Here is a 20,646-nt window from a genome sequence, read left to right as displayed (position 1 = left end):
TATCTAATAATAAACTAAAAACTTATAGCCCAATGCTTTAAAATTAGTTTTAGCCCAAATCCGAGTTTCAGTCACCTGAAATAGTGGAGCCCCACTAAACTCCACGTGGCGAAACGTGAGGCTTTAGTTTCACATGAAGTGTGATTGCGATCTTTCTAGTCGTCCTTAATTTTCGCGCTTTTTCTGATAGATCCTTGGGGAAATAAAAATATTAAAATACTGGAGTGAAACTTTTATTGATGTAGTTCTAACCTCCAAACAATTTTCAGAATTTTCGCTTGGTTCGAGTTCGAAAAAGAAATTGAATTTGATTATGTTTCAATTCGAGAAGATACCGAAAGTTTAGTCCTTTTGAGATTTTTTTTTTTTAAATTGTTTTTTTTTTTAAAATATTCGGACAAGAAGTAAACTCTGTGGTAACTTTTTTTTAAAAAAAAAGGAGTTTTGGAAGCATGTCGGCGAAGGTGGAAGGATTCTTTCCGTAGTAGATAGGCCACAGGTGGTTTCAATCGAACGAGCGGAATATCCGAAAAACCCCTTCTCAGCATTGTTTGTCGTCAATTCCTTTTCTCAGTCATCTATCAATGGCTTCCCTCCAGATCAGCGGCGGCTCGGTTAGGTTCGTGGCGGGATTCAACCGGACCGGCTGCATCCGTCCGATCTGTAGCCTCGGTTTCCCTCGTTCCCGGCGGAGAATCAGCATCGGACGGCCCTTGTTGCTCCGCTGTTCCACCTTGTCTGGAGAGTCTGAAACTGATGAGATCACTGACTCTGACAGAGATGGCTCCGGCGCTTCCTCTGCCTCTCTTCTCGGCTTTCAGCTCGCTCCTCCTGGTACTACTTTTGTTTTTTATTTTATTTTGTAATTAACTGTTGTGTATATATAATATATGGTTTCATTTTGTCCAATGTGAATAGTTCTCAGATTCAGAGCTTCTCTCAAATTTCAGAATCACTGATCTTCAAAGTTTGTGATATAAAGTATCAAACTTTATGTTTGATTTGATTTGGTTTATTTTATTTTTTAATTCTTGATTTGATTTATTCATTAGTCTTTCTTTTTGGATTAACAGTTTATTTATTCACACTTGTGTATATAATATGGTTTCAGTTTTTTTTCAAATGAGAATGATTCTCTTGAGAATTTGCTTTGTAGTCCTCTTCAGAATCATTAATCTTCAAACTTTCAGATATAAAAGTAGCAAACTTGGTTTAGAATTAAGAAGCTGAGCTCAGTGTTTTCTTCTCTTGCACAGGTGATCAACAGATCATCAGCACTAACACAACAAAAGAAGCTACACATCAAGAAGAGAACACAGACGCTACTGATGAATCCGAGATGGCTGACTTTGGTGTACCTGGCAACAGAGCTGTTGAAGAAGGAGCTGCAGAAATCGAATACACGACCGTCAAAGCCGAAGTGATCAACAACCTCGTTTTCGTTACTTCCGAAGCTGCTCCTTACTCCAAGACAGGAGGTCTAGGAGATGTCTGTGGCTCTTTGCCGATAGCTCTAGCTGGACGTGGGCACCGTGTCATGGTCATCTCTCCTCGCTACCTGAACGGAACCTCTGCTGACAAAAACTACTCCCGGGCTAAGGACTTGGGGGTCCGTGTCACCGTTCATTGCTTTGGCGGCTCTCAAGAAGTTTCCTTCTATCATGAGTATAGAGACGGTGTTGATTGGGTAACCCTCTTCTTGCATAGATTTTTTTTGTGGAGTTTTGATAAATCTTTTCTCATTGCTTTTTGGTTACTTTTTTTTTACAGGTTTTTATTGATCATCAGTCTTACCATAGACCTGGTAATCCTTACGGAGATAGTAAAGGAGCCTTTGGTGATAATCAGTTTCGGTTCACTTTACTATGCCATGCGGCGTGTGAGGCTCCTCTCGTGCTGCCTCTTGGAGGGTTCACTTATGGAGAGAAGTCTCTCTTCCTTGTCAATGACTGGCATGCCGGACTTGTTCCCATGTAAACGCTTTCCTCATTCTCTTTACCTATAAGATTTATCTTTGAACATCAACTTATATCGTGTGTATCTGCTTTGATTCCAGACTCTTGGCTGCAAAGTATCGCCCATACGGAGTTTATAAAGATGCAAGAAGCATCCTGATCATCCATAACCTCGCTCATCAGGTGAGAAGCCTATAGTATTTCTCTTGGCATAATGCCCTTTTGCTAGCATACCGTAATCAGTTGTTTTTGTTTGTGTTGTTGTACTGTGTTTGACTAGGGAGTGGAGCCAGCAGCTAGTTACAGCAACTTGGGATTGCCTTCTGAATGGTATGGAGCGGTGGGGTGGGTGTTTCCAACATGGGCGAGAACACATGCTCTAGACACCGGTGAAGCGGTTAATGTTCTCAAGGGTGCTATTGTAACCTCTGACCGTATCATTACCGTGAGCCAGGTGATGACTCTTTTGGAAACACAATCCCTTAATTGCTAGTGACCACTTTCACTAATGTTGATGATTCTCTTGTCCTCCTCTTTTCAGGGATATGCATGGGAAATCACTACTGTTGAAGGTGGATATGGTCTTCAAGATTTGCTTTCTAGTCGGAAGAGTGTTATTAATGGTACCCTTACTATACCTCATCTTTTACAAAATAAAACATTTTTTTTGGGGGAGATGATGTAATGGCGATGCTTATCAGGGATCACTAATGGAATCAATATTGATGAGTGGGATCCGTCCAAGGATGAACACATTCCTTTCCATTACTCTCTTGATGATTACTCCAACAAGGTGATGTGAAACTTCTCTTATGTAGAGAGGTGCCAAAGTAATGGTGATATTGACCTTTTGGTGATTGCAGGTCAAATGCAAGATGGCACTACAAAAGGAGCTGGGTCTCCCCATCAGGCCTGAATGTCCTATGGTGTGGTTTCATAAGCCAAATTATTTTGCTTCTTCTGTTTTGTCTTATAGTTAAGACTCATGTTGATTGTCTTGTCTTAACTTCTTTTTTACAGATTGGGTTTATAGGAAGACTTGATTACCAGAAGGGCATTGATCTGATCCAAACTGCTGGTCCTGATCTCATGGTGGATGACATTCAATTCGTAAGTGAGTCTTTTAAAAGTATTTAAGTGTGAACCCAAGTGACTGCTGCTGTGATTACACATGTTGTCATGTCCTATTTTCTTGCAGGTCATGCTTGGTTCAGGTGACCCTAAATGTGAAAGCTGGATGAGAAGTATGGAGGAAACATACAGGGACAAGTTTCGTGGTTGGGTTGGGTTTAATGTTCCCATCTCTCATCGCATCACGGCCGGGTAATAAAAAAATATTCTCTAGCTTAGAGTCAATTCTTTAGATTACCACATAACTTGTGTGAAGGAGTTTGTTTGTCACAAACTATTCATTGGATTTTTTGTTTGTTTTTGTGTAAATTTTATAAAACAGATGTGACATTCTTCTGATGCCATCAAGATTCGAACCATGTGGTTTAAATCAGTTATATGCAATGAGATATGGAACCATTCCAGTCGTTCATGCCACCGGAGGACTCAGAGTGAGCTTTTCAAATTTGTTTTTAGAACAGCGAATTGTTTTATAGTTAAGATAAGGCTTATATATTTGGATTGTTAATGTATTCAGGATACGGTTGAGAATTTTAATCCTTATGCAGAAGGTGGAGCTGGTGCTGGTACAGGGTAATACAAACATTATCCTGTTTTGATAAAATGAATAATTGTGACTGATCAATGATCAAGTTCATATGACTTTCTGTGATCTTATAATGGGTTTAATGTTTTAGGTGGGTTTTCTCACCATTGTCAAAAGATAGCATGGTGTCGGTAAGCCTTTCTAACTTCCCCATTCCTCTCCAAGATTTGTGGTTGTGTGTTTCCAGGTTTTTACAAGTGAAAATCACTAAAAAATTTACCTTGTGGTACCTTGGTTTCAGGCATTGAGGTTGTCTGCAGCAACGTACAGAGAGTATAAAGAGTCATGGGAAGGGTTGATGAGAAGAGGAATGAGCAGAAACTATTCTTGGGAAAACGCTGCCGTTCAGTACGAGCAAGTGTTCCAGTGGGTGTTCATGGACCGTCCCTACATCAACTAGATCCAACCAATAATATCCGAACCAAACAAGAGTTGGACCGGATCAGACCAGACCAATCCCAAAATCTATGGTGATCATTTGCACAATGAACCATGTATCTATGTTATATATAAATTATAATCTATGATTATTTTTTTGGGGAAGGTATAGGATTTTAGTTGTGATGAGGCAATACTTTGGTTCATTTCTCTGTTTATGGGAATAATGCTTTTCTTTGAGTTTGATATCTATTGACTATTTAATTAAAGGTACTAGTCTTAAAAACATGAGAAAACAGATGGCCAAATGATTAGTAATGATATGATTACATAACCAAATAATTAGATGAAACTTGAATGATAATAAGATGGGAATGAGTAGGAGAGCAGCAAGTAACACACATTGAAAAGAAAACGTAAAATATAAATTAAAAAAGGTCCATTAGAGACGTGCTTACCTCATTCAATCAAACATTATCCTTCAAGCACGCACGATCCTACTTCTCTATGATTGATTTATCATATAGTACTATATTAGGAGTTCACATATTCAAAGAGCATTCCTTTAGTTGACCAATCAGTTCACATTTGAAAAAGTATATGGTGAACAATGATTGTCTTGTTAACTATTCTTATCCTTGAAACTAACTATCAACATACTAATCCATCCGTTAATAACAATTTACAATTCAAAGTGGTTATTGTTAGAACATTCGTTTATCATGTTTCATAGTTGAGAAGTTTTTTTTTTTTTTTTTTGTAAAAGAAAAGGGTTAAACCCGGGTCTATTAAAGACACAGACCTAACCCCCGGGTGGGAGGTGCAGCCCACGGATAGACCCTCTCCCGGGTATTCAAATGGGCCGAAATGCAATAGCCCATATCCGTGTAGGTGACCAGGAAAATATGACTTAGTTTCGCATGGTAGGTGGATCGAACTTGAAATGTGGTGACATCCCAAGCCCTTCCCCTTACCACTTGACCACAAGCTCCCGGTCGATAGTTTAGTTGGATTCAGTTTATTTGTTTTGTGAATAATTTGTTAGTAAAATTCAATAAATAATGAAAAAAGAAATGATGAGCAAAAATAATAGTTAGACCGAGGGTTGCTCCGGAATTGAAGGGGACAAAAGTGGGTTCGAGTCATTGTCTGATTGATATACCAAACTCAAAACTCACTTTCTTCCTCTAATCACTCTCTCCGTCGCTCCGCTTTCTCTCTTCTTTGGTCGTACGTGTAAGTAAACACTTGTAAAAAGATAAAACACAAGTCTTTTTCTCGGTTGGTCTTTAAATCCCCATTTTTTGCAGTCATACATATCCATTCTGTTTTGCTCTCTCTCTCGAGCAAACAAAAGCGAGAGGCTTGCAGTGACAAATCTCAGGTTAGTTTCTTGCAATCTTCTGCCAGTCCCAGTTACCTGTTTTGTTTTTTTGTGTGTTTTCAGTTCAGTTAATGTTGAAAGGCTTAGACTTTCGATAACTCTGTTGCTTTTTTTTTTTTTTTTCTGTCGGTAAATACTATTTTCAGGATGTAATCTGTAAATTTGAATTGAGATTTTTGAGAGCTCTGCTAGAATAACAAGTTGAAATCTTTCAATGTTCTTGATTGAGGGGTTTATGGTTTAATGATAATCACGGCATTGGAACTAGCTGTATGGGTTTGAGTTAGGGTTTTAGATTATTATTTAACTTGAACTAGTTACTGTATGTTGACTCCATTCATTTGCTATTGAAACAAATAAAAAAATTCAGTTCTTGATTGGTAATTGAGACATGACAAGCTGATCTGATTTTGATCTGGGTTTGGTTGAAATTGCAGCTTTTCTTTATTTTTATTTGGTTATTAAACAATCTGTTGTGGTCTACTTCCTGGGAGATTTTTGCAAAAGAGTATTATTGAAGATTCAGACAAAAATCTGTCTGTTTGTTTCATATAAAACTGGTGGGTTGCTTTAGAGCTGTGGATTCTACTTCTTGTCTGTTTCTTATTCTTTTATTAGATTATATTAGTTAGCGTGTTCTTGTTACCTTACTTAATACATCCACAGGAATCCTTAATATCTTTCTTTAAAATTCCTTAAGAAAAGCTTTTTTACATGTTAGATTCTCTGAGATCTGCGGTCCAGTTACCATAGAAAAAGCACCAGTCTTTAGCTTTCATATTGATCTAAAAGAAAAACGCATAGCTGCTTCAGTTTCATTTTTTGATACTAGCTTGAACAAATCAAATTTCAATTGCAGCTGATAATCAACAAGTCTATTAGGGTGTTTAAGGATCAGAGATAACCTTTTGTTACCAAGATTCTTTATCTTGTCTCTTTGTCCATATTGTGGTAACAAGTACAATTCTAGTCATTCTTATTTGATCATTGGGTTTCCACAGTGGAAAGGAGAAGGGGTTCTTGAGACTCCATTGTTAGTTAAAACCTTTGAATCAAAATGAGTGCAGCGGCTACAATGCACATGCCCAGAGAAGGCTCAAACTACGATGAAATCTCTATGCAACAGAGTTTGCTCTTCTCTGATAGTCTTAAGGTAATATCCTAAAATCTTTAAGCTGAGAGTAATCTTTCACAAGTCTTGATGATCATTACTATTTGTTGATATGACATATTTGTTTTTACAGGATCTGAAGAATCTGAGAACACAGCTGTATTCAGCAGCTGAGTACTTCGAACTATCCTACACAAACGATGGAGACACACACTCGTCAGTGAAAAATTTATCCCTATTAGACTTTTTTTCTTACATTTTGGGTTCTTATAAAGGTTTTACGTATGTGTATGCAGAGTCGTGGAGACACTGAAAGATTATGCGATAAAGGCTCTGGTGAATACAGTTGACCATTTGGGCTCAGTTACATACAAAGTCAATGACTTCGTCGATGAAAAAGTTGATCAAGTAACTGGAACCGAGCTACGAGTTGCTTGCATCGAACAGGTATATCACATTTTCTAATGCTCTCTACTCTAGCTTTAGTCGACGTTAATGAGTTTTTATATTTATACATTGTATAGAGGCTAAGGATGTGCCAAGAATATATGGACCATGAAGGTCGTTCTCAGCAATCACTTGTCATCAACACTCCAAAGTTCCACAAGCGATACATTTTGCCTTGTAAGCTTCTCTTCTTCCACGTTTCTTTCTCATTTAACCATCATAAACTGAAACTTCTCTCTAGCAGCCGGTGAAATCAAGAAAGGTGGTAACCTAGCAAAGCTCAAGAGCGTTGAAAGCAGTATTGGTGAAGAAGCTGACTGGAACCAATTCAGAAACGGTATAAAACTCAACTCCCTTTCCTCATATATACTTTGTCCAATATTTAACACTGATTCTTGATTTTGCTTTTGTTTCATAAAAGCTGTTCGTACTACAATCCGGGAAACACCTCCACCACCACTACTTAGGTATATAAACTTGTCTACTTTTAGTAAGTTCCATTATTAAGTGATTAAACTTTTTTGTTGGTTCTACTTTTTTGCAGAAAACCGGTACTTCCGTCTCCACCACCTCAACGTAAAACGCAACGTTCAGCAACCTTTTCGTTCTCCTCCATCTCCAACACGGCACCTAAGAAAGAACAAGGTAAAAAAAGCAACCCTGTTTAGTCTTTAATGTGAGAACACACATACAAATCCTTAAACTGTGTGTTTGGTAAAACTAGATAAACGAGCAGTATCACCGCACCGGTTTCCGCTGCTAAGATCTGGTTCTGTTGCTATCAGACCGACATCGGTTAGCAGGCCAACTACTCCTAGCAAGAGTAGAACAATCACTCCTAAACGGGTAAAGCTCTTGTTACTGTACTGCTTTTGGAACGTTTCTTTTCTTTTACTTTGACTGGTTTTGATTCTTGATTTTTGTTATGAGTTCAGTATCCATCAGAACCGAGAAGATCAGCTTCGGTTCGGGCTGCGTTTGAGAAAGAAGCTCAGAGAGAACCAGAGCAGCAGCAGCAGCAACAACAACCGAGCAAGAGCAAACGGTTACTTAAGGCGTTGCTTAGCCGACGCAAAACCAAGAAGGATGATACGCTTTACACTTACTTGGACGAATATTGAACCAGAAGCCGGTTTTGTATGTCTCTATTGCTAAACCGGAAATTTGATTCCAGTTTTTAATTGCATTTTCTGTTACATAATATCAAATATATATGCTGTGTGAATTTTTGGGTACCGCATCTTCTCAAAATATGAGTGCAATATATTCATACACATATATCGAAAATGTACAAGAAAACATCTAAACGAATAAGCTAATGTCTGATTAAATAAACCAAACTGAAAAAATACATTTTTTTCTGTCATGTTCGGTTTTGTTGTCTCTTTTCCTACTCAGAATCAATTAGTAAGTAGTAGATTATTTTTAAAAAAATTATGAACTTATATCCTATCAGAAGTTTTAATATGGGAGAATATTCTTCCATACTTTTTTAACATCTATTAATTTTTATGTAATTTTAATACTCTTTTAGATTGTTTTCTACCCACTAATCGTGTAGACCACTAGACCATTATTCTCAGATCCGAGAGTACAAATCACTTCTAACCGGATTACAAATGTTTGGATCGATTAACTGAACTTGTAATACTTAGGTTTAGGCCTGGTCAAAATAACCGGAGCCGAAGAACGAATCGAAACCGAATCGAAATACCCGGAACCGGAACCGGACCAATACCCTCAAATACCCAAACGGTTCCTATATTTTTATATCCGAAATAACCGAACCGAACCGAGAACCGAATGGATACCCGAATATATAAAATATTAATTATATATACATATAACATCACTAAATATATATATTTAATTTAAAATTCTATTGAAAGTATTTGAAAATAGTTGAGGATAACTAAATTATTATAAAGTATCCAAACTACCCGAAAGTATCCGAAACTATCCGGATATTTTTATCCGAAATATCCAAAGTAATCCGAAATATCCAAATTTTTTATCTAAATCATCCTAATTATTTGATATTTTACCTTAAATAACCGATATTTTATCCAAATTATCTGAACTACCCTAACTATCCGAACCCGAACCGGATCCAAATGAGAACCGAACTTTTTCCGGATATTTTCCGGTTCCTACATTTACTATCCGAACCGAACCGAACCCGAAACTATCCGAACCGAACCGAACCGAAAATATGTCAAGTACTAAATGGATCCTCTAGCCCCTATCCAAACTACCTGAAACCCGAAATACCCGAACCGAACCGAACCGATACCCGAAATGCCCAGGCCTACCTAGGTTTATGTTTTTCTCAAAAAAAAAGTACTTAGGTTTATGTTTTGATACAATGTTAAATTCTTTTTAACTCATAATCTACTGACAATTAGTAGATTGATTCAAGTGTTTTATATATTATCTTTGTTCCATCAAAAATTTGATCTGTGAGTAATGTTCTTAAATGCAGTCTTTAGAAACTAAGGCATATGATTCATTAATCTGTGTGTAATGGCAGTAAAAGAAGACAACAAACCTGGACCAAACATGTTGAGATTATTCTTAAGGCCAATTCTTGTCCTCTTAGTTTTTGTTTTATCCAGCGAAAAATGATTGCTGACTACACGAAGTATTGACCATTACATGGTTAACTATGCAAACTAAACAAATGTATACTTAGCTACGCGGAATCAGTGCCGGCTTAGAGCATGTGCTCACAGCACATTTGCACATGGTCCTGATTTTTTCTTTACAAAATTAGGGCCCTATTTTGTTAAGACTTGTAAATATTAGGGTCTTAGTTTTTAAATTGACTATGGATCCGATTGGTAAGGACTTTCGCTTTACGCTTTTCCTTTAGAATTATGGCTGTAGAGAATTTGGCTGTCAAGACTTAGCTGTTAGTTTAAGTTTTATTAAAATAAGATTGGTAGTTAAAATTATAGAAGTTTGGAATTATATTTAAAATATTTTATTTAAAAAGTAAAATTATGATACTATTAAAAGTTTAAATATAAATGATTATAAAATAGTACAATATGGATCTCAAATGAACAAGAAAAAAATTCAATGATTAATTTGTCAATTTTAAATTTTAATAAAATTGTTACAAACTTAGATAAGTGATTTAGTTACAAAGGAAAAAGAAAATAAAAGTCAATTTTAAATTTTAATAAAATTGTTACAAACTTAGATAAGTGATTTAGTTAAAAAAAAAACATTTTTAGTGAAAAAAATAAAAAAAGGAAAAAGAAGTTGCAAAAGTCACGTATTGTTGGCTTTAGAAAAAACAACACAAAAGAGGAGAGATGAACTTATAATGACTTTAGAGTGATTAATTTAAAAAAAAAAAACATGATTGGTAAAAAAGAAGCTTTAAAGACTTTCTAATCCCACAAAGCCCTCAAAGTCCTAACAACAATCAGACCCTATAATATAACTAAAGGTTGAAGAACATCTAAGGCAACACATAGCCATTTTAATATTTGAGTCGGGCCTCCACATAGTATATATTATGCATGACAACATCTTTCAACTTTATGATGTTATGTAGTTAACATCACTAATTTAATTTCATATAAAAAATGATGTGTATGTCAGAGACCGTTTACATCTCTCGTTACATCAATTAAAATGTGACGTACCTGACGGTAATTTACCTAAATTAGATTTTGATCCGTATTTTAAAAGCGTAAAAATATTTTTAACAAAATATAATTTACAAAATCAATATGTTTTATAAATTTTGATAAGTAGTGTTTTAACATTTTTATTTTAGTGTATTTGAAAACAATATAATTATATTATTTTTATATATATTAAATATAAAAGTTATATAAGATATTATTTAATTTATTTTTTTAATTCTTTTAATCTGTTTTGGTATGAATTTTTTAATAAAATTTATGTAATTCATTTGATTAATTGTATGATATATACTTATTTGATAATACAATTTACTATAAAACTTCTTTGATGTCAATTTATTGACTCTAACATTTTATTTGTTTAATATTAAATTATTAAGTTAATGAATTATTTTATATATTTTTTCATAAACAAAAATTTCATTCATTTATATTTAGTAAACCTTTCATATTAGATTCTTATTCTTTGATTTTTTTATTCTTAAAAGTTTATAATTTATAATTATATACGCAAGATTATATTTGGTTTAAGTTGACATCAAATAAGTTTTAAACAAATAAAATGTTAGAGTTAGTAAATTGACAGGAAATAAGTTTTATAATTTAAAAATTATCAAACAATTATATATCACACAATTAATCAAACGAATTACAATTTTTTTAGTAAAAGTTCATAACAAAACAGATTAAAATAATTAAAAAAACAGATTAAATAAAAATAATAGAATTATATAGTTTTAAAAGACACTAGAACAACAATGTCAAAACACTAAAATAAAAATTTTAAAACATTACTTATTAAAAGTTCATAACAAAACAGATTATATAAATAAAAATAATACAATTATATAGTTTTAAAGTACACTAAAATAAAAATGTTAAAACACTAATTATCAAAAATGTTAAAACATATTGATTTTGTAAATTATATTTTGTTAAAAATATTCTTACACTTTTAAAATGTTGGTCAAAATCTAATTTAAGTTAAATTATAGTCGGATCGATCATATTTTAATTATTGAAACAAGATATTTAAACGATCTCTAACATCCACGTCAGTTTTTGGATAAATGAAATTAAACTCGTGATGTTAACTACATAGCAACATAAAGTTTTTTTTGTTTTTTGGTAAAATGTTAAATTATTATACCAATTTTTGGATTTGTGACAGAAGATACAAAAACAACTTGTAGCGGAGAACAGAAAATAAACTAAACAACAAGACGAAACGGAAATTGACGCAGCTCAAAACATAGCGGAACAAAGCCTTACAACCAGCTAAGCAACGAGAACTGGTCGGGGTCGAGCACCGGGCACCACGAGCTACCGAGAGAAAGGTGCCCTCAAACCTTGATGCTACGGCTCCTGCAGCTTCCGAAAACCCCACCTAAACCCTGAAACGGACCAAGAATCCAAGCACAAACACACACTCAAAGCACCCGACATAAATACGTCCGACGGCACGAGAGAAAACCACCTAGCGACGATGCCATCATTCGGAAAAGTGTCCTGAAGATTGCCGCCTCCAGTCCACCCCACCGTGACCGTTACACCCATTGAACCAAAATCTCATATAGAGAGAGTGGACCGCCAAGTAGCTAACCCTCCGGAGGCACACCGCAGGAGAGAGAGCGGGTCGAATGTCCAACTGCCGCTCGGCTAGACAGGCAGGGTCCACAACACCATACGAGACAACCAAAAAACCGTTTACTTTATTGAGAGTGTGGGAGAAAAGCGGAACCAAGGACACGGCCAGGAACCCACACCGATACACCGGAGCCACTGCCAATAAGCAGCGAAAATGAAGATCTCGCCGGACACACGCACTGCCACTCGCGCTGCCGTACGCGCTGCCACACGCGCCGCCGCGTCCACGCGCGTTCTCACCAGAGCATGCCGGAGTCGGGAAGACCAACGACCATCACACTCACACGCGCTCACCAGAGATCACCAGCAGGAAGAAGAGATAAAAAGCTCGAGATCCGCGCAGTCTAAAGCTCAACCCGAGAACGACCCATCGAACACCACCGCCGCACAACCAAACCAGTGGATCTGACAGAGGACGAATCGGGATCTCATTACCACCATGCTCCAACACTCAACCTGATACGCGCCAAGCTGGAAAACCTTGTCAGTCAGAGCTCCCCCTATGCCGAAGACACAGAGCCGTTGAGGTGCATACGCAGTCTTCAAGCGCTGCTGCACACTACGGCCTGACCCATAAGCAAGAGAAAGTTCTAGATCTAAACCGAACAAGAACCGTCGACGTAACTCAGGTAGCCGAAGAAGACGAGGACATACGAGGGAGAGAGAGATGGAGGAGACAAGTAAAAGAAAAGAAAAACGAAAGGGACCCGGCGGTCGCCTTGAACGGCACGTGGTGACCGCCGGAAAACGGTGAGAAACGACGGAAACCCTAGTTTGGGGAAGAGAGAGGCGAGATAATTTTTTTTAAATAGAGAGAGAAAACTCTATAATCCAGATGTGCTGCTTTTCCAAGTCTTCCTTAGCATAGTATCGTAAACTTGAAAGATGTTGTCATGCATAACATATAGTTCTATACATTAATTTAGTTTGCATGATTAGCCATCTGGGGACCAGTACTTCATATAGCTAGCAATCATTTTTCTTTTTATCTAAGCTATATGTTCAACCAAGGAAGCAAAGGAGGATCGTATCATCGAAACTTTCCGGTGTATTGTACAAAAAAAAGAAAAAAAGAAAATTATTTGAAACAATTATCTTTATTGTCACCAATGTTGAAGGTGGTACACGAAATATTGCTTTGGAAAACATATACCAAGTGAAAACATAATCTTGACGAGAAGTGAAAACATTAGACATATCTTGAAAATAGAAAACAAAGATGAGAACGTGTATGCTCTTTCCAAACATGACACCAACTTACACGAGTCTGCTCCACGACCAGTGGTTTCGGATTCTGTCTTTTCTATATTTTTCTTGGTGGTGGTGGAGGTGGTGATCTCTTGTAATACTGAGCACCAAGTGAACGGTGAGAAGAAGGAAGATAATCTTGACTAGAATCCATAGGTGGATGTTTGAAATGAGAGTATGTTCTGTTGTTGTCAAGAAGTTTCCGGTTGGTTTGAGCCTGCACGATCGTGAGTATAGCTAGAAGAATACAACATTTCAAGAGATGGTTCCAAGAAGCCATTGTTTTTTTTTTTTTTTTGTTGTTTTCTGGTGATGGATGGAGTTTTCTTTGCTCACCACAGGTCTATGTAAAGTACTCATAGAGATTAGAGGCTTCCCACTAACAACTACTAGATTGTTTTTTTTATAAGATTCTTTGTTCAATAATTAATCATCAACCTGTTGGTTAATCCTTTGTTTAATGATCATCAGCTTAGGATATTGGTTATAGCCGCACGGATTGTTGGATATATATTGTTCCTTCTGATATATTAAGAGAGGAAAATAAACCGGTTTAGTTAGGGGTGATTAATTACTTTTCCGGTTTTCGGGTTTTAATAAACCGAACAGACAGGATTGTACCGGGGAGGGTATATATTTATACATTCCGGTTTTATCTATTACCGAACACAAAGTGGTCATGTCTTCTTCTTCCTTCGTCTCCTCCTGCTCTTCGATTTTACGTGTAAATCTCTCTACTCTTCGATCTGACATCGTTCGATTTAGATGTGATTGGTCTTATGGGTGTTGTACACTTCCATTTCGTATTTTACGAGACTAAAAAACGACTTTTTTTTTTGTTTTGTTATATTTCAGATTGGTGATGCGAGAAGTGGGAACTCACGAGCTTCAAGCTTCACATTCCAACCTCAGGTCTGTCCTTGTGGTTGATTTTTGTCATAAATAATGAAAAAAATCGATTTGATTTTTGTATATTGTTGCAGGTTTCTTGCGGGATTCAAAGGGATGATAATGGACGCCGTATCTGGCGGAGGAGAACACTTGTAAGCAAGAAACTCTCTTCTTACTGTCTGAAACTAACTTTAAAGTTTTCTTTATTTTCATGAGCAAAAGCGGAATCAAAAATCTTATGACCGTTTCTCTTTCACCACTTTGAGACTTTGCTGAAAAAACTACACTTTTAGGAACACACAAGGAAAGCATTGCTCTTCTCCTTTTCCTGTATTAAGCTTTTAGAGGTTCTATCCTGTTTCAAGAGTTTACTGAGTTACTACTCATAGCCGAAACTAGCTTGCAGTAATGTGTTCTGATACTGTCTATTGAAGTAAAAAGAAACTAGTCTTTATGCTTATTAGAGTTAGTCTTCACCTATTAATGGCCATACCTATCATTTTCTGTAGTTTGATCTTCTGTCATGTTGATGACAGTCTCATTCTTTGCTCCAAGCCTTCTCGAACAAATGTGTATGTCTTTATCTTGTTTTGTCTTTGCAGACAAAGAAGGACGATATGCTGCGTTACAAACTGCAGAGAGTTCCGTTTGTGGAAGAGCAAGTGAGGAAGATACAGGAAGTTGGGAAGGTAATGACCATGGACATTGAGCGTTTGCTTTTGAGCGAAGACAACCGCTTTGAGTTCGTCAACAGTGTAGCAGCTGAGGCGACAGAGTACGTTGAGAAAAACAGAGACGAATACGGAGGCACCAAGAAAGCCATCTTTCACGTTCTGAGCAACCGTGTCAACGATCTCGGGTTTGATCGCCCCGAAGCTTATGCCGAGTCAGATCCTTACAAACCTGGTCCTGGCTACTTGAAGGAGTATTACACTTGAAGAGATACTACTACTGTAACAAGAGTTCAAATGTTTTCAAACAGCTTTTCTTTGTTCTTGTACTATTACTATTACCAAATCATATGTCAATGCATTCACAACTTTGTTCTTGTAATTTTGGTAGAACAATATTATAAGCTTATAACAGTTTTAAAATAGTGCAAGTTGTTGATAAGTCATGCATACTTGTTTAGTATTCTTGTATAACCAAACTGATGAAATCTAGTCATACATTTTGGAAATTGAAATTCAAGATTTCACCAGTCTCTTCTGTACCAAAAAACAAAATTGTAATGGAGAGAAAACCATGGTATTTACATGAAAAAAAACAGGCCTCAGTTACAGTTCCCTATATATTGTTACTTACAAAAAGGCAAAATTATAATTATACTAATAATAACTTTTACGATTTTTTAAAAGGCAAAAATCTGAGTTCCCCCCTTCTATATGCCTCTGAACTCTGAAGGCTTCAAGCTCCGACCTGGTGAGACCCAGCTACAAACCACCGGGTCAAAAAACGGGCCAACGAGTTAGGCCCAGCCCATACAACACTCCTAAACATCCCCACGTGATAGCGGAGTATGTATATAAACGGCGACGTTTGAAAAGGAACGAACCGTAGCCGTTGGATTTTCAAACGGGAACCGGTAAACCGTAGTTATGAAACAATCTGATCCGTCCATCCCACCCGCCGGTGACGATAACCAACCCCCAGAGATGAGACGACTCCGCCGTTCTCCTGCACGACGACCGGAGGAATCTATAATGCGATCTTCTGATCGCCCTCACCGGAGAAAACGAGCTCGCCAGCTTCTCCTCCGGCCAAGTCGCAGCTCCCTTGGGAGAATCGAGAACGTACTCTCTCCCCAACGAGAACAGCGACGGAGATAGCTCCGATCCGCCGGAGATCCCGGGGGAGGAGAAACCGCACCACGGGATCGCGACCGAGACGTCAGCGGAGAATTTCTCGAAGGATCGGATCTTAATTCGTTTCGTGTGGGAGAAGAAGCCAGGAGACGGCGGCTCGGGATCGTGCGGGACGCAGTTCCAGACGTAGACGGAGGAGTCGTCACACGCGGAGATGATATGCTTCCCGTCTCCGGTAAAAGACGCCGAGATCTGATTTCCCGCGTTTCGTGATCCTACAAGAAGTTAAAAAAATACATTTCAAAATTTGCATAAGTTGCTTTTCGAACCCGTGACCTCCAAGTAAAGTTATCAAGCATATTACCTTTGTATTTGTGGACAACGTTGCGACCGCTAATGATCCTGACTTGCGAATCTGCGGATGCTACCATGACTCTGCTTGGATCAGTGGAATCAAACTGCAATAAGAAACTACCAGATAAGCAATCATGTGATACAAACTTGTATCTGTAACGATTTGAGAACAGTATACGAACCTGAAAGCTGATTATTCGTTTATTTGATGATTTCTTTTTGTTGTGCAGACATATATGACCATCGAGTTGAAGGCAGTGGCCTGAACCATACACAAGAGAGCAAGTGTTATACTTCAGATCCTCTAGGGAAAATGTTTTGTAGAAGCATTCATTACCTGTTACATTGTAGAAGCGACACTCGCTCGTCAAAGTTCCAATAATTACTCCCTGAAATAGTTAAAAAGTAAAGAGAACTCTGAGCCAGTGTCAAAACAGAACAAAAAAGGATTTTTTGGTTTTGAGACTGACCTGACCGTCTGGGCGGTAACAAACTGCGGTTACAATGCTCCTAGCATCGACCCAATCTACAACTTGGTAGCGAGAAGCTGACCAGATACGAACTTTCCCATCTATGGAACCGGTGATGAAGTGATCATCATCAACCGGGTTGAACTGAACAGATGTAACTGCAAACCAAAAAAAAAAGGGTATTATGGTCATCTGATCAACTAGACTAACAAGGGAGGTTGTACAAGAGGGAGAAGAGCATTACCATAGTTACTGTGCGAGTAGATTCCAAGACAATCCTCACAACCAATCTGCCAAAGCCGAACACTACTGTCTGCTGAAGCTGACAAGAGACGCTGCCACCAATATCAGAGAATGAGCAACTCGGTCTAGTTTTTTTTCTGTTCAAGATTACACATACAGGGACTGAATCTACGTTCTTGCATGTTTTTATAGGTCTCAAAACATAAGCTAGTTCTTTAAGACGAGGAGGTCAACCTAGAGTTTGGTTTTAAAGCATTAAGTTCAAGAATGCAAACTCACATTGTTCTTGGACCACGATACATCAAGGATATCACCACTGTGCCCGAGAAACTCGTGCACAGGTTTATCAACCACACGAAAGATCTTCGGAGGGATAATAACACAAGCTGACTCCGTCGTCTTCCTCGGACTCATCAACGAGCCGCCATTAACACCATCTTTTTCCACAGCCACAGGTCTCAACTCAGAGAGATTACTCACTTCGAAGTATATACAAGAGGGATCCATCTTGGGAACGTCGTGTTCTTCGCATCTTTCGTCTTCAACAACGCTCCAAACCCGCAAAACTTTATCTTCACCCGCACTTGCTAAGTACCTCCCGTCAGGACTGAACTTCATAGCGAGAATGGCTCCTTCGTGAGCTTGTATCTCCTGACCCTTGAATAGAGCAGAAAGCTCCTTGGCTTCTTTCTTGTACTCCTTCACTTTAACTCTCTCTATCCTACCACTCCCTGAAACCTCAGCTTCACTAGAATGATGATGATCCTCTCCTTTCTCCTTGCTACGCGCTTTATGCAGCCGGCTCAGCCATTTCTCCTTAACCCTCTTCATGATTCCTCCAACGTCACGCTGTTCTGAAGCTGAGATCATCACGTTTAGCGACTTTGGCTCAATCTCTCCACCGTTTACATTTGCAGGTGATTCAGAACAAAGACTAGAGCTAATATCATCATCCTCGTTACACAAACTCTCCTTCACAATCCTATCTACATTATCACTCGGACTAAAGACAGAGGAATCACAACGGCAAGAGCTGAACTCGTCTTCGGATCTCAAACTCCTCAAAACAGTTGTTGCTTCGTTGACAGAGGCTGAGAAACGATCCACATTGTCTGATTCCTCCACGTTAACTCCCATCCAGTGCAAGAACTTCTCTCGACGCTCCTCGGCGTTTCCTGGACTTTTGATCCAGACGTCGTAGGCGGAGATGGACGGTGGAGATGCGTCGAAGGCGATTGCGGTGGAGCAGGACGCGATGTCTTCGTGTGCGTCGAAGAATCGAGATTCTTCGTCTTCGATTAGTGATTCCATGACTCCTCTGGTTTGGATTGTTCTTAAAGCTGCCTGCAGAGGAACAAAACTTTTATAAGAAGAAGAAGAGAAAATAGTAAAATAATCAAAACAAGATGAAATTTAAAAACGAAAATTAAATACAAAAATACCTAGAATCAATCGAACAGCATAGATCCCGAACAAAATGTAAAGAATCGAGGATTAAGAAAAGAAAAATCTGGATCGAAAATCGAGTTTTAATTCAAAGCCATGAAAGCATAAAAACCTAAGCTTTAATAATAATAATAAAAAAAATTGAAAAATCAAATCAAAGAACGAAAGGACAAAGACATGCAGGTTCCGTTTTGTGTTAGTTTCTTACATGTAGGGATTTGTTTTTTGTTTTTTGTTTTTTTTTTAATTCCGTTGCTTTTATCTGATGCTGGGAAGCTCACGAAACGAAGACAGCGAAGAACAAGAAGAAGATGAGCACATGAGACAATCTACAAGTTCTTTTCACACTCTCTTTTCGAATAAACAAAACAAGTTTTTTTATTTTTTGATATTGGTTTTTTTTTTGTCTGACAAAGAGATAAAAGGAGAAGAAGAAGAAGCGTAGATTGAAGGAAAGGGAAGATCTGTGGCACAGACAGAGGGAAGAAGAAGGAGGAAATTAATATAAGTTTGGAAGATTGTCCGACTCTGTTTTTCGGGACGACATTTAATTTATTTTTAATATGTGCGGTCGTATTGTTATTAATATTATCGCTTTTTTTTTCTTCTAGTTTTATCCTCCCTACCGTCATTTTAATTATTTTCTTATATCATTATCTACTCTTAAGTCTTACCTCTCTTTTTTCAGACAGACAAACAAAATACAAGCATTGTTTTTTCTTTTGTCAACTCCGATACATATTTGACCAAAATAAGGAATGATATAATACCCTACTATAATAAGGTATAGGTAATCTAGTCTAACCAGAAACAAAAAAAAATTATGTATTCCTTACCATCTATACATAATACATATATAATACTTAAACATCTAATACTTAAACATAATGTGTATTCAATACTATAATGAAATTTGGTCAAAAAGTTACTATAATGAATTTAATTACTTCTTATCTTAGAATGATCATCCAACAATATTAACCCATCAATCAATTGAAAGTTACTCACTAATTATGAAATTCAATTTTTTGTAGACACATGTTTCTTTTTCTTGACTATTGCAAATTTTTCATGGTAAGTGTAGATTCTGGATATATATGTTTGAATTTTGGATTTTGGATTTTTTTTTTTTGCCATCATTTGAATTTTGGATTAAAGACAAGTAAGTGGTTATCTAAAATCGCTCAAAACCACTACACTAGCTGGGGAAAAATAACCATAAGATATTAGACCACTATTAAATATCATGATATCCCTTATATATTAGTTTAGTTGAGAAATATTACAATATTGTTTTGTAGCCCCATATCACCATGAGAATGAAATTCAGAATTCTTAAACAAATAAGTTGGTTCATCTTAACTTACATTATACTAACTATTAATTTGATAAATAGTGTACAAAAGAATATTTTCACACTTTCCTTAAATAAAAACTACGGAATTGCCTAATATGGTTAACGTATATATGACAATTAATGATTACGAATAATAAATATTTGATAATAATTTTTGTATCTTAGTTTTTTTTGTTTAATTTTATATTATTAAAAAATATTAAACAACCACATTAACCATATAATAAAAAAAATTCTTATATGTTATATTTTGAATTTTAAAATAACTATAAATTACTAAAACGTTAAATGTCTTATACTAAAATTTTGTGATCAGTAGTTTAACTTTTTTGTAATAACAAGATACAAATGATAATAAATCGTATGAATATGAAGTCTCATTTACTAGACATTCATATTATATATTAATATAGTTTAAAATTAAACTATATAACATAGAAAAATACTTAAATATGATAATTTCTAAATTTGTATTGAAAAAGTATTGAAACCTTAATATTTAAATTTTGAATTTTGCATTCAAAAAATCGCATA

At 36.7% G+C, this 20,646-nt stretch overlaps 5 protein-coding genes across 7 annotated transcripts; 3 read left to right on the top strand and 2 right to left on the bottom strand.

The window, feature by feature from the left end:
* Positions 1 to 218: 218 nt before the first annotated feature.
* Positions 219 to 4,319, top strand: LOC106415281 (starch synthase 1, chloroplastic/amyloplastic). Its single transcript, XM_013855937.3, has 14 exons — positions 219 to 834; positions 1,257 to 1,687; positions 1,771 to 1,973; positions 2,057 to 2,138; positions 2,236 to 2,409; positions 2,497 to 2,578; positions 2,657 to 2,748; positions 2,819 to 2,881; positions 2,976 to 3,065; positions 3,154 to 3,278; positions 3,409 to 3,517; positions 3,604 to 3,659; positions 3,764 to 3,803; positions 3,914 to 4,319. The coding sequence occupies exons 1-14, from the start codon at positions 585 to 587 to the stop codon at positions 4,070 to 4,072; spliced, it is 1,956 nt and encodes a 651-aa protein (XP_013711391.1). The 5' UTR covers positions 219 to 584; the 3' UTR covers positions 4,073 to 4,319.
* A 795-nt stretch (positions 4,320 to 5,114) lies between these two features.
* Positions 5,115 to 8,270, top strand: LOC106412188 (protein ABIL3). 3 transcript variants are annotated; one of them, XM_048761978.1, is made up of 11 exons: positions 5,115 to 5,286; positions 5,361 to 5,434; positions 6,436 to 6,587; positions 6,679 to 6,761; positions 6,842 to 6,992; positions 7,070 to 7,169; positions 7,234 to 7,329; positions 7,414 to 7,459; positions 7,537 to 7,637; positions 7,717 to 7,838; positions 7,928 to 8,270. In XM_048761978.1, the coding sequence occupies exons 3-11, from the start codon at positions 6,492 to 6,494 to the stop codon at positions 8,111 to 8,113; spliced, it is 981 nt and encodes a 326-aa protein (XP_048617935.1). In that variant the 5' UTR covers positions 5,115 to 5,286; positions 5,361 to 5,434; positions 6,436 to 6,491; the 3' UTR covers positions 8,114 to 8,270. The 3 variants fall into 3 exon arrangements, with proteins under 3 accessions (XP_048617935.1, XP_048617936.1, XP_013708541.1); XM_048761979.1 differs by having other exon boundaries at positions 5,116 to 5,286; positions 7,237 to 7,329; XM_013853087.3 differs by lacking the exons at positions 5,115 to 5,286; positions 5,361 to 5,434 and adding an exon at positions 5,897 to 5,994.
* Positions 8,271 to 9,425: 1,155 nt separating this feature from the next.
* BNAC07G30130D lies at positions 9,426 to 13,962 on the bottom strand. Its single transcript, XM_048761977.1, has one exon. The coding sequence runs from the start codon at positions 13,824 to 13,826 to the stop codon at positions 13,602 to 13,604; it is 225 nt and encodes a 74-aa protein (XP_048617934.1). The 5' UTR covers positions 13,827 to 13,962; the 3' UTR covers positions 9,426 to 13,601.
* A 248-nt stretch (positions 13,963 to 14,210) lies between these two features.
* On the top strand, positions 14,211 to 15,533 carry LOC106415415 (protein PLASTID TRANSCRIPTIONALLY ACTIVE 7). The gene is given in 4 exon segments (XM_048761976.1): positions 14,211 to 14,270; positions 14,402 to 14,471; positions 14,474 to 14,589; positions 15,040 to 15,533. Coding segments are annotated over 4 exon segments (567 nt in total). The 5' UTR covers positions 14,211 to 14,225; the 3' UTR covers positions 15,376 to 15,533.
* A 136-nt stretch (positions 15,534 to 15,669) lies between these two features.
* On the bottom strand, positions 15,670 to 19,304 carry LOC106415414 (uncharacterized WD repeat-containing protein C3H5.08c). The gene is made up of 8 exons (XM_013856117.3): positions 18,964 to 19,304; positions 17,589 to 18,653; positions 17,311 to 17,401; positions 17,067 to 17,224; positions 16,934 to 16,985; positions 16,779 to 16,858; positions 16,607 to 16,700; positions 15,670 to 16,517 (listed from the first exon to the last, which is right to left on the bottom strand). The coding sequence occupies exons 2-8, from the start codon at positions 18,618 to 18,620 to the stop codon at positions 16,009 to 16,011; spliced, it is 2,016 nt and encodes a 671-aa protein (XP_013711571.2). The 5' UTR covers positions 18,621 to 18,653; positions 18,964 to 19,304; the 3' UTR covers positions 15,670 to 16,008.
* Between the last annotated feature and the right edge of the window lie 1,342 nt (positions 19,305 to 20,646).

The sequence above is a fragment of the Brassica napus genome, chromosome C7, assembly GCF_020379485.1.
Source record: "Brassica napus cultivar Da-Ae chromosome C7, Da-Ae, whole genome shotgun sequence".
NCBI classification, from domain to species: domain Eukaryota; kingdom Viridiplantae; phylum Streptophyta; class Magnoliopsida; order Brassicales; family Brassicaceae; genus Brassica; species Brassica napus.
This window is presented reverse-complemented; position numbering and strand designations above follow the sequence as displayed.